Raw genomic sequence first — 16,692 nt, forward strand, 5'->3', positions numbered from 1 at the left:
CAATCTGATCCACTCCTCTTGCAGTGCCACTGCCAATTCTTGCACTGTTGTCGGTTGACGTTGACAAACACGTCTCCCGATCAAATTAAACATAACACACTAAAGCAAGGATATGCTAAACAGTAAATCTTATGCAAGAACAGATAGGAAAGCAAACATGGATAGATAAACCAGCACGCGGCAGTTTTCATCAACCCTTCCTTGAAGTGTCAAATTTGACAATGATCCCCTCCCACGTGTATGGCGTTATTGCGTGTCGCACATGCAGCTCAGTGGTTCTGTTGGGGGCGATAAGTTCTTCATCTGTGAACATACTCTCAAAGCATGTCAAGTGTCTACGACTATTTATCATATCACAACCTGCATAGATATTTGCATTTCAATATCCCCTACTTTTTTTGAAGAGTATATATGAGGGTAATAATGGTTTATTATTGGCAATTATATCATGGCTCGAAATGTTCGCCTGTCTACTTGTCGCCAAGATGCGATGTTTACGTCTGACAGATAGCAAGTAAAACTACCTGTCGCTTGTGACAGGTGGACTAAATTTTACTTGTTGTTCAGTACACAATACCAACGTCCACGTCACATACATTTAATTATTCGTTTCTAAATGCAAGAATTAAGCATGGAAATACCGCAAAAAGCCACCATTTGCACTCTTTACATTTCGCTTGGTCTTATTTCGTTTCGTTTTTTTTTTATAGTTCAAAATGTCATTTTACTTGTCTTTACTACACTAGGATCTGGAAAAGTTGTTATATTATCAATGTTTTGGTTGAAGTGGGGGATAAGCCATAAATGCCAACGCTGATTGATTAATCAATGATTGACGTCATAGGGTCAAAAGCCCCTCGTACAACCCCTGATAGAACCTTATAGTACAACTTGTCAGATCTTCATGTAGTGTAGACCAACGAAAGTATAAAAAAAAACGAAATGAAATATAGATCTGTATTTTAATCAGATTGAGGATACAGTTACTCACACAGTTTGGAAGTAGCCAAATTTATAATGATTAACAATGAAATTCACACCATCTACGCTGGTTTTCATCTGCTTGACACTATAGCATTATAGAGTATTATACCTAAATAAATTAAAACGCACCCTTAAGTCATCTCAAATAATTCTACCGGAATGACACCACAGTAAATACAGTGGTGGCTTGAATGGAAATGCACATGGCTCATTGACTGGTGTATTTAATCATTTAAAACAATTTCCATAGAGGCTATGAATAATTTATAGCAATTACGGTATAAAATTGGACAAAATCAAATAATTAGGTCGGGAAAATATTCCATGTATAACTAGAATTTGTAGCGTAAATATAAACAGGATATGTGAGAAAGGAATTTCAGGGCGTGTTACCTGTCCTCCGCACGCGGTACATGTAAATACGGTGCCATGCACAGGTGTGATTTGTGTTTTGATATTCAATTTATTACGGATGTTTAAGAATCTGAATTCTACACCTCAATGGCGATACTTGGCAGAATTCACGTGGATACAGATAATAGAATTGCACAAATCTTTGAGTCGTTGAGTCAAAGCAGTTTTGCAGACTTTCAAGAATTTTTAGGCATTCCGATGTCAAAGAAATAAAAACGTTTCATATTACGATATTTATATGGAGCAATGTAGGTAAAAACCTAAACAATTTAAGAGTGTTTGTGTACCTACATGTATGGATACGTGTCATGTGATTGGTCTTTGATAACTGAGAGTGACAGGTTAGTTACTGAAGTGACAGGTATGAAGAAAAAGCTACCTGTCGCGGTTTTTAAACATTTCGAGGCCTGTATATGATATACATTTGTACCAGTAAACATTTATTCAAAATCTTTGGATATTATTTAGTCCCTATATTGTGTGGAAATTTGTAATTAGAAATGACAGGTTTTGTTTAACATGGAAAATTGCAATATAATAGGTTTCCCACCCCAGCCAGATGATCTTATATAATAACATTCAAGAACTAGTTAATTACTTTTCTTATTAAGGTTACTAAACAAAAGATTATGTTGACTTAAATGTTAATTTTAATATCACTTTTTAACTTCTTTTGATTTAAACAGTGCTTTAATTTCATCTTTCTTTTTCCAAATTCGAAAAACTGTGCTTTCTGATATTTCATATTTTCTACACCACTCAGAAACTGGTGTGGATGGGTTCTCTTCTCTATCTGTGATGAATTGTACTTTTTCCTTTAATGTTAATTGTTTATACTTCTGTGTGGTCAACAAGTCTGAAAACCAAATATTAACAATTATTATTTTTGTTTTTTTATACATGTATGTTTCTATGTCATGATCTAAGAATATATTGTTCAGACAACCGACCCCATAGTTTAATATAAACTTGTACAATTATAGTTGATAGCGTAAGCCTATTACATATATTTTTGTGAAACAACCTACTGCTAGTTATGTAATATTTACAAAAAGTGTGCATTTGTTAGCCTATCTACAAATGATTTCAGATTATAGTGATTTGATGACATCCACGTTTATACTATAGTTGTCTTGGGAATATTATTCAGATCAGATCCAACACTTCTGATGACACACCCTAGGGTAAACGAGACAACTTTATTTTGATATAGTTAAAAAGTGCTGATAGAACTGACGAGATATAACAAACAACAGGAACTACTATATGAATTATTTTTTTTTAGTCTGAAGAATTGATCTGTATTCATCTTTACGACGCAATATTCGTTTCACTGTACTTTCTGATACATCATATTTCAGAGCTAATTCTCTAATGGTTGGAGATGGTAAGCTTTCTCTGTCTTCTATTAATTTGACTTTATCCTCAACAGAAAGCTCTGTATGTTTCTGGGTTGCAAAGATATCTGAAACCAAACATAGGCACTTGAAAATACCCTAGTATTTAGATAAATACACTAAATGGTCAAAATATCATTGAATAATTCAGATTATAAAGCTTACTTAAAAGGTAATCTTGTGTATTTATGCACAGTCCAAATCAAATTAACTACATCTTCATGTCACACAGACATAAGATACATGTAAGTCAGTACCTTATACAACTAAGGATATATAATGGCCAAAACATCTTAATTTACCAAAAACATCTTATATTTCAAAACTTCAAAAACAAAGAAATCAACTGGGCTCACAATGCAAAACACGATATTCAATCAAGAACTACATCAACACTGTAATAAAGAATGTCAAAATCTGTTATTAAGTTGAGAAAAAGATATATTATTCTCCACACAAAAATGCTGCACACCTTTACTATTCTAAAAAGACCCAAGATATAAGATAACTCGCTATAATTTTCCCACTAGTCTTTCGCTGATCGAAGTTATGTTTCAATAGTGTACAGAACCCAATAACATACTATATGATTTGTTTAGAAACTGTTTGAACCCAAGTACAATAGTACAGTGTTCTATAGTCAAGAAAATATGGTAGAGCCTAAACTTGTATTTATTGTAACATTGCATACTTTTCTTTCAATTTTAGTCTATTTTTTATTATGTGATAAACAGTTCTTTCTGATATTTGATACTGTTGCATCAATAACTTCACTTTATCCGTAGTTTTTTGATCACTTGCTTCAAAGTCATTGATTAAACAAATCCTATCTTCCAAAGATAATTCTGTACGACTTTTAGCAGCTTTTAACATCATCCACTGAGTGCTGTCTGAAATTCAAAGAAAGCAATAAAATTAATAGATGTCCACTTTCTGCTGAATTTCAAAACTTATCTAAACACAGTTTTTTCACTATATTAAATGATCACAAGGGCAGCATTTTATGGTAAACACTAATCCATGTATGAAACATCTGTCATTCTATAACAACTGGGGGAACGGCTGTCGAAACGGATCTCTGGATTGAATACTCATTCCTATATTTGGTCTTTTGTTTTACAATACAATAAACTGTACTTTGTCCAATGCCAAACTGGTCGGCTAATAATCGCACTTTGTCGGTGGTTTTCAAACTACTTTCTTCATACTGATCAATCAATTTTATTTTCTCCTCTAAACTAAGGTCTTTACGAGCTCGGCTGCCTGTTACATATTGTAACAAAAGGTTTTTGTCTGAAATTCAAACAAAAATGTGTTAATACTAAACTTTTGCTTTGAATCTAGTTATTTCTATTTAAAACCAATGTGAAATGTGTTGGTGATAAATACATCTGACTATGTCAGTGAAACAGAATTATCAAGATAAAAAAAATTGTAGAAATAACTTTCATAGAATATCTGTATACGACAAATCTAGCACACATTTCCTCAGCTCAAATTATGTCTTTTGACATTATAATTCCCAACAATGTCTGTTGCAAGTGGATATCACCAAATAAAACTGTGAAGCTACTCCATTTTAAGTTCAAGCTTACTAATATAACTACTGTCAAAGAAAGTATCTACGTAAATATTCCGTACAATACAGTTGCATTACTTATTTCAAATCATTACAATCACTGTTTTATTATTATTCCCTTGAGGCACTGAGAAGTAAGACTAAGATACATTTATAAACAAAATTTAAAACATTTTTTTCACTGATTTTGATCGCTGTCATATTCCTTCATAATTTCATCTCTCTTTTTCAGTATTCTATACACAGTAGCTCGACCTATTCCATATTTTCTGCACACATCTTGAATTTTTAATGTTTTTGTTTGGCTACTTTCACCATGACTATCTAAATCATTTAAAATTTGAACTTTTTGTTCCAAACTCAAAATTTTCCTTTGGTCTGTTAATAAATCTGAAAATATATCAAAATTTTTACTGGAATGGGCTGGCTTGTAAATATCAGTATGTGCTGAAAACTCAGAACTTTGTAAGATTAGATAGTTTTTCCTGGTATTGTTTCATAATAGAATCGCGATTTTTTAAAAATCTATAAACACTTGTCCTCCCAACTCCATATTTTCTACGTATATCCTGTATGATATTTCCCATAATGTTAGTGGCAGATGATTCACTATCAAACATATTAAGCAGTTCAACTTTCTCTTCTAGACTCAAAATTTTTCTTTGGTCTTGAAATATTTGCATTTCTGAAAGTAAAGAGAAATAGGCTACTTGTATTTTCTAGACAATCGAATTTTAGTTCAGTATTGGATTGTTTTGGTTTTTCCTATATAATAAATACACAAAGATCCAATAAACTTGGACAACTAAAAACTGCATAAGTTTTTTCATCAAACGTAAACTACAGAATTATTTGTGTATTCAAGTCTTTATTAGAGAAATAATTATCAAATACTTATTCCTTTTTCTTGCATCTTATTTGTTATTAATTTGTATTGTTTTATTGCATACAATGATCTAATAAACCTTATCTGTTGTATTTTCTAGATAATGCAATTTGTGTCTCCAGTGACCTAAACACCTGTTAATAAGTGATAATTTTTAGGTTTTTTCCCCATACAATTTTACTGTCAAAACAAGGTACATGTACAATTTTAAAAAATAGCAACTTCTAAGGTAATAGATGGATATTTTTTGACTTCAAATGGAATTCTTTGTCTATTAAAACAAAAGAAACTCGATAAATTTGTCATTCACTTGCTATTGCTTTCTTTCTTTTTCGGTAGTGTGGCACAAACTTGATTACATTACATGTATCTATGAATACCATATCAACATTAATAATAATTTTATTATTTACTGACCAGAATTTACAGACAATTAAAATCCAAGCCTTGAAATAACTGTTAAGGATCAGCCTGACTGATATTCTGCCGGACATTTCAGATTTTCAGCCTGACAAATACTTTATAAAGTATAGTTTACCAAAAAAATGTTGAAATTTACTATGTTTAATCTTTGTTATGGTATATATATATATATATATATTAATAAAATAAATTGGTGACTCACAACCTGCAATACAACTTTATAGTTCGTATAATAATGTCATTAATCTCTTTGGTGGGGCTGGGGACTAAATCCTAAAAACTCTGATTCAGATTCAGAGTTAAATAACGAATAGACATCTTGTTCTTGAGTTGTCGTAAATGATTAAGAATCTGAATCTGAATCCGATGTGTTAGAAACAATAGTCACAATATCTAAATTAGTTTTTCTCATTTTGTCTCCTTATTTTGGCCTTTCTCCACAAGTCAAAGACTGGATTTACATCAAGATCACAGGGAGATGGTCCTTCAGCAAGTATCCTGAGATTGTTTGTAAGACGATGTTCCCCTAAAGAGCATCTGGTATCCGTTTTTGTTCTTTTTAGCAGTGAGAACAACCTTTCAAGTTTAGCATTTGAAATGGGAAATGTATATAACAGTTCAATAATTGTTAAAATATTCTTCCATTTTGATTGAGAATGAACAGATTGAAAGAGATATTTCCAAGTCTTATTGTAATCATTTATAGCAGGATGAAGAAACCTAACTGAATACTCAATCATATCATGCCATTCATCTAATATTTCAGTAAATGAGCAAGAAAGATTCAATATTTTTTCAAAATGTTTGTAGATAAATTGTAAATCATCATCAGCAAAACTAATATTGTCAGAAGAGATATCCAATTCAACCTCCCATGCAGAATTATTTAAGATTTTTGTTGCCTTAGTCATTATCACTTCATCTAAATTGCCATCCTGTTCAAATCTTTTATTTATAGCACTGAGGAGATTTTCAATTATTTTATTTTTGTTTATCTTTATATCACTTAAACATTTGTCATAATCTGCTCTTGAAAACTGAACACCATTATAGTCTACTGAACCATTTTCATCCTCTCCAGTAAATATCAGAGCAGAAAAGAACTTTTTAACTGCAGGCAGATTTTCAAATTCACAATCTGCTAAATTCTTCAATTTATCTTTAGCTCGTTTAAGGCAGATAGAAAAGCTTACAGGGTCAACACTTTCTGCTTGAAAACATTTAGACAAATGTGAAGCAGGGGTAAGTATGTCAATAAATAGAGGCATCTGTAACAGGATATCACAGTTTTTCCATATTTTCAGATATCCTTTTAATTTATCTCTGTCTGAACAGGAATTGTCACTTATCAAATGTTCTAGATGCTGTATATATACAGCAAACTTATCTAGCACTAACTTGAGGGCAGCAAGTTTAAAAGAAACCCAGCGTGTTCCTGATGAACGTTTTGGACGAATAGATTTACTGTCATAATCAAAAGAATCCTTCATGATGTCAAAAAGTGATTTCAGTTCAGCCAGTTTCTTGGGGGACCTTTGATAAATGGCAAAAAGTTTAGTTAGCAAATTGTCCAGTTTGTTAAAGTGTGGGCCAAGAGAATCTTTGAGGGCAAGCTCCAGTCGGTGAGCTATGCACCAATTAAAGACCAACCATGGAGCTTCTTTCTGTAATAGGCCTTTCACACCATTCTTGTCCCCTCTGTTGACTGTAGCCCCATCCGACCCGAAACCAACAAGTTTGCTGTACAATTCTTTGGGTAAAATTCCAATAGATTCAAAACTTTTTTCTATAGCTGACTTTACACCAATAGCATCTGCTTTTGGAATATCCTTCAAGTAAAGAAAAGTCAACTTCACATCAACACTGTCAGGGTTTGAAATGGGATCGAAATATAAAACGTAGATAACCTCTTTTTCTATTGTTGAGTTATCCGTTGACCCATCATTTAGGACACTATAAAATTTTGCTGAACACAAATCTTTCTTTAATTTATCAGCCAAGTATTCTCCATGGTAGTCGATAAAAATGCCACACTGGTTACTATTTATATAAGTATCCCCAATATCAACATTATGATGCTTCTCCAAGTTTATTATTTTTTCATACAGCGTATATGGCAGTTCATTCTTTGTAACAAAATATACTATTCAAAAAAAGTAGGGGATATTTGATTTTGGGGGCATAATACTAAAATATGCAAATGACTACGAAAAAAGTCACTATAGAACCTAACAGAAGAAACATTTCCAGTTACATGTGACGCCCAAACGCACCAATAGCTACCGCATGGAATGCAGGTGATGCTTGGGATCATCATGGGGGTCCAACCCAAGATTTGCACGACTCTGACTTTGAATGTTACAGTCATTGTGGCATTGAATTCCAGGGTGGAAACATCAGTTTAATTGTTTTAGTGACCAGAAAACAAATTTTGATATGCGTCGGCTTACCCAAAATGAAAGGTTACGTGCCCTTGGCATGCTACAGATCGGCACAACACAGGCGGTTGTGGCGCGGACGATGAATGTTTCTCAGTCTGTCATAAGCAGGCTATGGTCCAGATACCGTGATACACAATCTGTACAGGACAGACCACGCTCAGGTCGACCAAGGGCGACAACTCAAGCCCAGGATCGATTTATCCGTACCTTGGCCTTGAGAAATCGTGTCATCACAGCAAATCAGATCAGCGCTCGTCTTCAAACAGACACTGGTGTGAGAGTGAGTGGCCAGACGATTCGGAATCGACTGCATAGGGGTCACCTTCGCGCCCGACGTCCTCGCGTGATCCCTTGTTTGAGAGATCATAACATTCAGGCAAGACGTCGTTGGTGTAGGGATCGTCAACACTGGGATAATCGACGCTGGAGCAATGTGATGTTTTCAGATGAGTCAAGGGTCACTGTTGATTTTTTGGACAGACGTAGGAGGGTGTGGCGTCGTCAAAACGAGCGCTTCCAAGACGTTAACGTCATCAGACATGATCGATTTGGGCGTGGTTCTGTTATGGTGTGTGGAGGCATCACTGTTGCTGGAAGAACGGCTTTACATGTTGTTGCAGGGCGTGTTACAGGCCAGTACTACTGGGACAACATCTTGGCAGTCCATGTTGTGCCGTTCGCACGACGTCATGGCCGCCGTTTCATCTTCCAGGATGACAACTCAAGATGTCACAGGGCCAGGATCGTTACAGGTTACCTCCAACAACAGAACATCACCACATTACCTTGGCCAGCACTGAGTCCCGACCTCTCCCCCATCGAGCATGTCTGGGACATGCTTGGACAGAGGTTACGTCAACAACGTCCTGCCAATGTCCAAGAACTTGCTGCTGCGTTGCAACAGGAATGGGACAATCTGGACCAAAATGACCTTAGACGTCTCATTAGGAGTATGCCACGTCGGATCAATGCTTGTTTGGCAAACAGAGGAGGATTTACCCGTTACTGACTTGGTTGTGATGCTGTGGTAACTTTGCTGTTTGACCCCGGGTATCATTTTACCCTTATAATGGTCAGTCTGTGCCTTACTTAGTCTAACGATCATTTGGAATAAATCGATGAATGTGAACTTCATTTCATTTTGTCATTTGTTTCTTTGTCAGTTTCATTAGGTGACTTTAATAACACTTAAAAATCAAATATCCCCTACTTTTTTTGAATAGTATATGACACTTCCATCTTCTTCTTAATTTGGGCCTCTTGAGTAGCAGAATATTGTGAAAGGCTTTGTGTTATTGTTTGTTGAGAAGAATCCTGAACACCAGCTTCACTCCCTACCAAACTAATTCCAGAAGCCTTCATTTCAGCAGAATATAGTTCGTAGGCTCGTTTATGGCACATAGTGTCAGAATGGTCCAGTGGATTAGACAATCTCAGATTTGAAGTCCCATTAATCCATGCAGTGGAAAATTCTCTCATATATTTGATATTATTATAAAACTTTATACAGAGTTCACATTTTAGTGCAGTCACAATACCATCGTCTTCTTCGTATGTTAACCACACGTCAGCATTGGATTTTGCCAAGTCATTTTTGATCCACTTTTCAACCGTTCTTGAGTGTAATTTTCGAACTGGTGACGGCAATGGCCTCCGTTTAGAAGTGTCTTTTTGAGAGACATTAGACACTGTACCAGTCTTTGAATTTTCGGGAACGGTCCCACTAGCCGGGATATCCGTGTCCGAGGGTTGGGAAAAATAAGAAGTTATTTTATTCGACATGTTTTCATGGCTCTTCTATTTACATTCACATCGGAAGTGTCAAACAAGGTAAGATATTTGCGTATAAAAAGTCTGTCCCTAATTACATCCATAGTCAACTAGTGAACATTTTCTTGTAAACTAATTTAAAATATTATTACTTTTATTACTAATAATTTACATAATTACATGTCATGTTAGGTGTGATTTTGAGCTAATCATATACGAAAGTAACGCAAAGCTAGCTACGAGACTCGAATAACCAGTTTAAAAGAGTCGATTCTCAATATTATTCATTATTTTATCTTCACGCGGCTGAGAGAGATACATGTATAAATAATAATAATTTTACTATGACTCGGGTCGTTGATATAACCAGCGTAAAAGAGCCGATTCTAAAAATTATTGATTATAATCTGCATGCGGCCGAGATATAAATAGTAACATTTTCACTATGACTCGGGTCGTTGATATTTTTGGGCCTGGATTTTCGAGTCTAATAATAATTAGCAATCGACACGAATTTGCGAATTGAAATTAATATTTTTGGCTTAATGTTTTACCAAAACTCGGTCGGGCAATTATGTCCGGACGAAAGGCCATTTGGCCTGTCAAAAGGGGTCAATTCGCCCGGACATTGTCAGTGTCCGGCTGCTTATTTCAGCGCTTGTTAAAATCTGTGTCTGTCTGTAAGTGTTGATTATGTGGAATAAAATTATGTATTGATCAATGAACACTGCATTTTTAATGAAAATAGTGAATAAAGCTAAATCATTGTGTAATTTTTGTAATGTAATCCATATTTGTAAGTTCAGTAGGTAATAGTTCCCCGAGTTTCACTTTGCTGACTCAGTATTTTTAGAACTGAATTGCAGCTGATCTATCTCACAAAATATGATCAGATTCTGGTAATTAAAAAAAGCATTTAAACACAGTTATTTATGTTATTTTCTTGCACAAACTATCATGGCAGTATCATAATTATTCTTTCAAAGCAGCAATCTATAGTTTTCATATTCAACAATCCACAGTTTTCAAATTCAACAATCCATTAGTACTCATATTCAGCAATCCATAGCACAAGGGCAGATATGTACTAAAAAAACACCAAATTATTTCCAGATAGAGTAATTTCTAACCCATTTTAAGCAATGAAAAAGACAAATCTTTCAACCACCAAGCATCATTTATTCAAATAGTATTATGTACATGGTATGGAAACTGATTAAAGCATGATGTTTGTCACAAAAATTTATCTAAGAAACATTTGACTTCAGTTACATGTAATTATATTTCAATATTTAGAGACATGTTCTTAAAGTCAACTGTGTACCAATTATTTCAATTTTTAGTGTTATTTCCTTTCAGTTTAATGTGGGACAATATTCAAATAAAACAGATACACTACTAATTATTATATGTGACCATAATTTGGGGTATTTTTTGTCTTTGGTGTCAACTTTAAAGTATGAGTACAATCTACAGTCTAAATACATGATTAATAGTACTAAAATGGTTTCCAGTCTAGGACACTACTCATTTTATTACTATACCAATTTGATAGAATATAAGAGAAAAAGGGTAGTTTTTTGACTGGCAGTGCAGTTCACAAATTATACTAATTATGGCAAAGTCACTGGTAGACTGGTCTGCATTTGGTTGAACAGTCACAATGCCAGCATTTTGGTAGGACAAGTGTGACCAGATGAGGTGAGGTCGAATAGCAATTTTCTTCCTGACCTTCCAAGAGTTGAAATAATTATGCAGCTAAAAATTACAATATTTGTTACACCTTTTTTGTTGTCGACACAGATTGGACATGTTCTGGATTGGTGGAACATAAGTATGCCAACAGAGCAAGTCCATAATAAAAATTATACAGTGAAAAGTGGTAATAAAATATTCATAAATTTCAGCTTTGTTAAAAGAAAGGTCAGAAATTAAAGTCTTTTTCAAGAACATCATATTTAAGTTGATAAGATTTAATGTATTCATCTTTTCGTTTCAAAATCCTATAAACAGTTGGTCTTGCAATACCATACTTTGTAGCTAGATGAAGAGTTGATGGATTAGTGTCATATTCATTAATCATTTTCACTTTGTCCCTCAGAGTTAATTCCTTGTAACCACGTGTTTGAAGAGTTTCTGAAACACAACAGGAGGTCGAAGGTTACAATCTATTAATATTTAGGATTATGATATCGAACAGTAGCATAATTTTAAGGAAGACTTGATAAAGACATTTTGTATTTCTTTAGGATTTCTTCTCTCCTTTTTACTGTTTTGCAAACAGTTGATGTAGCTACATGTATTCCAAACTTTACTGCTAGACTTTGTTGAGTTGGTTTGGGGACATTTAATAGGTTTCATTCCCCATTTGTCTTTTAATGATAAGTTTGCGTGGAACTCTTTTCAAGTCTGAAATCAAATTATTTGGATTACTTTTAAACACCAAATCTTTAATGTGTTTAAAACGGGATAACAGAGTTTTAATGAATTTTCTAAAATTAATCAACTTGACTGATCAATTTTCGTCAAGTACATGTAAACTTTAACATCTGCTCAGAAAAACTCACTATATTACCAAGTTCCAATTCGAATTGATCATTTTGCAAAATGTGACCCATCATGGCATAATGAGTCGCAATGGGGAAATTTTGAAAATTGAGTTATTGTTATTTTCACATTCTCCAACTCATTATCTTCAAGTCAAAGATTTCATATGTTCCAAAACAAAATCCCATAGCAACCAGGCCATTTATTTGCTGTTTTGTTGTTGAATATATCTTTCCAGGAGTTTTCAGGAGTGCTGAAGTCGAAAATCATAGTAAAAACTTGATCTGACGATTTCGGCCATTTATTTGCTATTTTGTCGTTTAATGTTTTTTTATTTAGGATTTCAAGGGTGCTGAAGATGAAAATCGTAGTAAATGCACTCTTTTCATAATGAAACATCCACAACACATGTGGCATATTCACATGATAGTGTTCCTGGTGTTTAACGTCTGCTTCCACATAAGTGATATCGCAGTGTTATCCTGAAGAACAATTTATACATTAGTAGTCTATGTTTTGTATATTATAACTTTGGTGAGATTAACTTCAGTTAATCTCATCAATTAATTAGCACCTTAATGCCAGCTACATGCAGTGGTCAGGAGATTAAGGTTGTTGATTGGGTAATCATCAAAGAAGCCGCCACAGCTGTATGCATGTTCTTTTAACACGTGAATCAAAATAAGGTTTTGCGTGTATGATGATAGGTCTATTATTATTTTCAGGTACCGTAACGGTTTCAAAATATGAGTCCTTAGAGAAATGTCAATTTCATTGGCAAGAAATGCTTACGTTCACTTTCCTGCATTTTGGCTGTAATGCAATTAAACAATGGCAGACTGTTTTTCCCACTTGAGAATCGTTGCATTTTGGCATGTTGGTCGTTCTCATTTTTTCGACTCATAGTGGTAAGAGAATTTTAAACAATAATATCCAATATGCATTCCTTACTTTGCATTCCGTATGAAGAAGCGACAGTAAACGGAATTCAGCTATCAATAAAATTCTCTTCAACAAGAAAATCATTGGCCATTTTGTTTATATCCATTTAAGGCCTATACATTATTTTTTTTAAAGATTGACAGTATTACTCAATCACACCCCTTATCGATTCTGCCATAATTCTGCCACATGGTTTTGACTAAACACTGAACAGCAATCTATATACGATCAGAATTTTGTTTTTTTTTCTGCCACTTATCAGAGTGAATCGCATGTAGATACCCAAAAACATTATCGCCAAAACCAAATATCTATTGTCTGCTCGGTCAGCCACGCAAATGAATTGTGTAGAAAACATAGCAACAAGCAGAGTTTGTTTACATTTTTTAGGGGTTTTAAAACTCGATTGTATCTGTTCAAAATGAAATCATCGGCAATATTTTGGTCATATTTGTAAACTAGAGATTATCCGCTTTACAATGATGCCAATTATTATGCAAGAGGAATGACTGGTCATCCTGCTGTGAGCAAAGAAAAATAACTAATTTCGCGGAGAATTTTAAGAAATAGGACAGATTTAAGAATATGGTACTCTTACAAAATGTCCAAATAAAGGTGTTCTAAAATCTTTTATTGCTATTTTGATCTTTTTAGTTGTTAGATAGTATATTTACAGACACATTCTTGTGAAAATCTAAATTTCGATCAAAATCAATATTTTCACTTATTTTGTCTCTAGTTCAAAATTAGATAATGCGTATTCGGACTCATTTAGACATACAGGGTCACAAATATCATAGCATAATTGCAGATAAGCAATGTCAGATCTGATGGTTATATTAACATTAAGACAGCTGAAGAGATAGTTTATTGTATTGTTTTTTTTCTATTATCACTATTCACTAAACTGGCGAACATCTACTGTAAGTAACTCTGCCAAATAATTATGATTGTACACAGAGACACTTTATATGTTACATAGAGCCAAAATATGATTTTCACAAAACTCTGGTCCTTCTTGATAAAAGTACATGGAAATATGAAGAATCCAAAAACTCTAAATCCAACTACTTTTATTTTGTACCACATAAAAGACAAATATATACGCAATAATTAACAAATCACATAAACTGATTAAATCTTTGCTGTAATAATTCATATTCGGCTAAATATTCAGATTTTTTCCTCAATATCCGGAATATAGTTGCTCTTCCAATATTATACACACTTTTGATATCTAAAAGTCTTTTTGTACCTTTGCACGGATGATTTTCATACATGTCTATCATCTCAACTTTTTCTTGCAATGTCAAATGGGTAACTGGTTTGGAAACTGCAATGAAAGTAAACACACTGTTTAACATCCATTTCAGTTTGAAATATATATAATTATGATATAAAGGGATTCTCTATTAGGCCTGTTTGTTTACTTCTATATTCCTGCAGGATTTCATCTTTCTTTTTTAATATTCTAGAAACGGTGGCAGATCCTATTCCAAACTTTGCTGCTAAATCTTGCTGAGTTGGTTTTGGGACAGAGTAATAGGTGTCAATCAATTTAACCTTGTCCTTCAAAGCTAACTCTGTGTATGGACGTTTTGACATTAAATCTGAAAATCAAATGGTTTGGATTACAAGATGAACTTCATATAGCAGCCCTTTAAAATGGAATCTCTAATCTGCTGTGCCTACTTTCTCATGATTTATTCATTTTGTTTGTTATGTTCGGTAATTTACTATCCAGTTCTTCAATCAACATATCGGTTGTGTTAATAGTTCAATATTGTAATAAATTTCTTATGTAAGACATTTTTAATTAGTTTGAAAAAAAAATTAAAGAAAAGTAAACTATTGGAAAACCAATAGTGTCATTAGATATTTGACAATATCAGAATGGGCCAAGATTCCCATACGTGCATATGTCCTCTCTCTTCAAATGTAATTTAAATAATTTATAATTTAAAAGCTGTCAATCAATATGGTTAATCAACTCCTACAAAAAATCAGACATACAAAGTTTGTCTACAACTTATATACAAAATCTAGTTACGACCGAAACCATACATATAACCTACATGATACATGTATATAAGAGACAAAAACTAATAATAATCACTTAACAGTCTACACATGCAGGATTAATTGTCAGCGCTTTTTCAACAAATATACCACGGAATAGATTGACCAAAGTGGAGTAATATGCATAAGAGTTCAGATGCCCTGAACAATGTTCTCGGGCAAATACTGCATGTAAAGATGCTACAATTAATTTTTAATTAACCTTGAACATGCTTACTGACAAATATGCAAAAACACTTAGATATGGGAAAAACCAACAGGAATAGACGGTGCTACTCTTTCAGATTCATAGTTTTAATTTCTAATTTCATGTCCAATAATCTAGCATACACAAGCTCCACTCTTTCAAGAAGATGGTAGGGTGTCGTTTATTTTCATTATTAAAGCATAGGAAATGTACATTAAGTATGCAGCATCTCATTAATATTTGTTTAACAGTAATAAGAAATTTGCTTTTTTTTCCTACTAATCAAGACCAGAAAATTTAGTTATTTTGTGACGCTCATTAGTTTCTACATATAGTTTCTATTACTACAATGTTGTGTTACAAACAGTAGACTATGTTTCTGGCATATTTGTTCAGACAGAAAGTTTTATCACAGATTTGCAAGAAAAACGTGCATGAAATGAGTCAGAAGTCCATACTATAATGGAGGTGCAAGAATTCACAGTTCTGTATCAAGGAAATAAAATACCAGAGTACCAATACATTTGAATGTGATATGTATGGTTAAGAGTAGATAACAAACCTCATCTCTCAACCCTCCAGTGTTTCGAGATAAGAGATGGTGCTATATAGTTCCACATACATGTAGCAAAATTGAGAATATTTTTCATGAAAACAACGATTGATTATTGTTATTTACAACATTTCTGCCACATTTAACTACAACTAAACATATAATCCTATCTGAAATGGGTATATATCATCGAATTTAAAATAGAGCCGTTAAGCCTAGGGCTGGCGGAAATAATCGATAATCGTCGGTAAGTGTTTTGAAAATCAATTATCGATACAGTTTTAAAATATCGATTATCTCGCAATTATAGGTACTTCACTTGCAAGAAGAAGTCCATTAAAATAATCCATATCACTGTATTCTTTGCAATGCATGCTAGGGCCTAGAACTGTAATTAAACGTTTGTTGGGGTTTTTTTTTCACGGGAGACGCAACCGGTGAGAAATGTTGGCCGCTTATGTCATGATGAGAGCCAATGGTTTCACGTAAC

General features: G+C 33.7%; 1 protein-coding gene across 30 annotated transcripts in view; it reads right to left on the reverse strand.

The window, feature by feature from the left end:
- The window catches only part of LOC126816055 (uncharacterized), a 62,541-nt gene that overhangs the window by 33,613 nt on the left and 12,236 nt on the right, over positions 1 to 16,692 (reverse strand). The window contains exons 4-6 of one of the 30 annotated variants that reach the window (XR_007678200.2): positions 3,487 to 3,685; positions 3,053 to 3,190; positions 2,264 to 2,863 (exon numbers count right to left, since the gene is read on the reverse strand). The exons of 18 other annotated variants lie outside the window; for them this stretch is intronic. Coding sequence is in view for 7 of the 12 variants with exons in the window: in XM_050542180.2 (XP_050398137.1) it covers positions 3,832 to 4,088 (257 nt within the window). In the remaining 5 variants the exon portion in view is untranslated. 11 more of the 30 variants (XR_007678206.2, XR_007678202.2, XR_007678201.2 and 8 more) reach the window with 11 other exon arrangements.

This window comes from Patella vulgata, chromosome 3, assembly GCF_932274485.2.
Source record: "Patella vulgata chromosome 3, xgPatVulg1.2, whole genome shotgun sequence".
Taxonomy (NCBI): Eukaryota; Metazoa; Mollusca; class Gastropoda; family Patellidae; genus Patella; species Patella vulgata.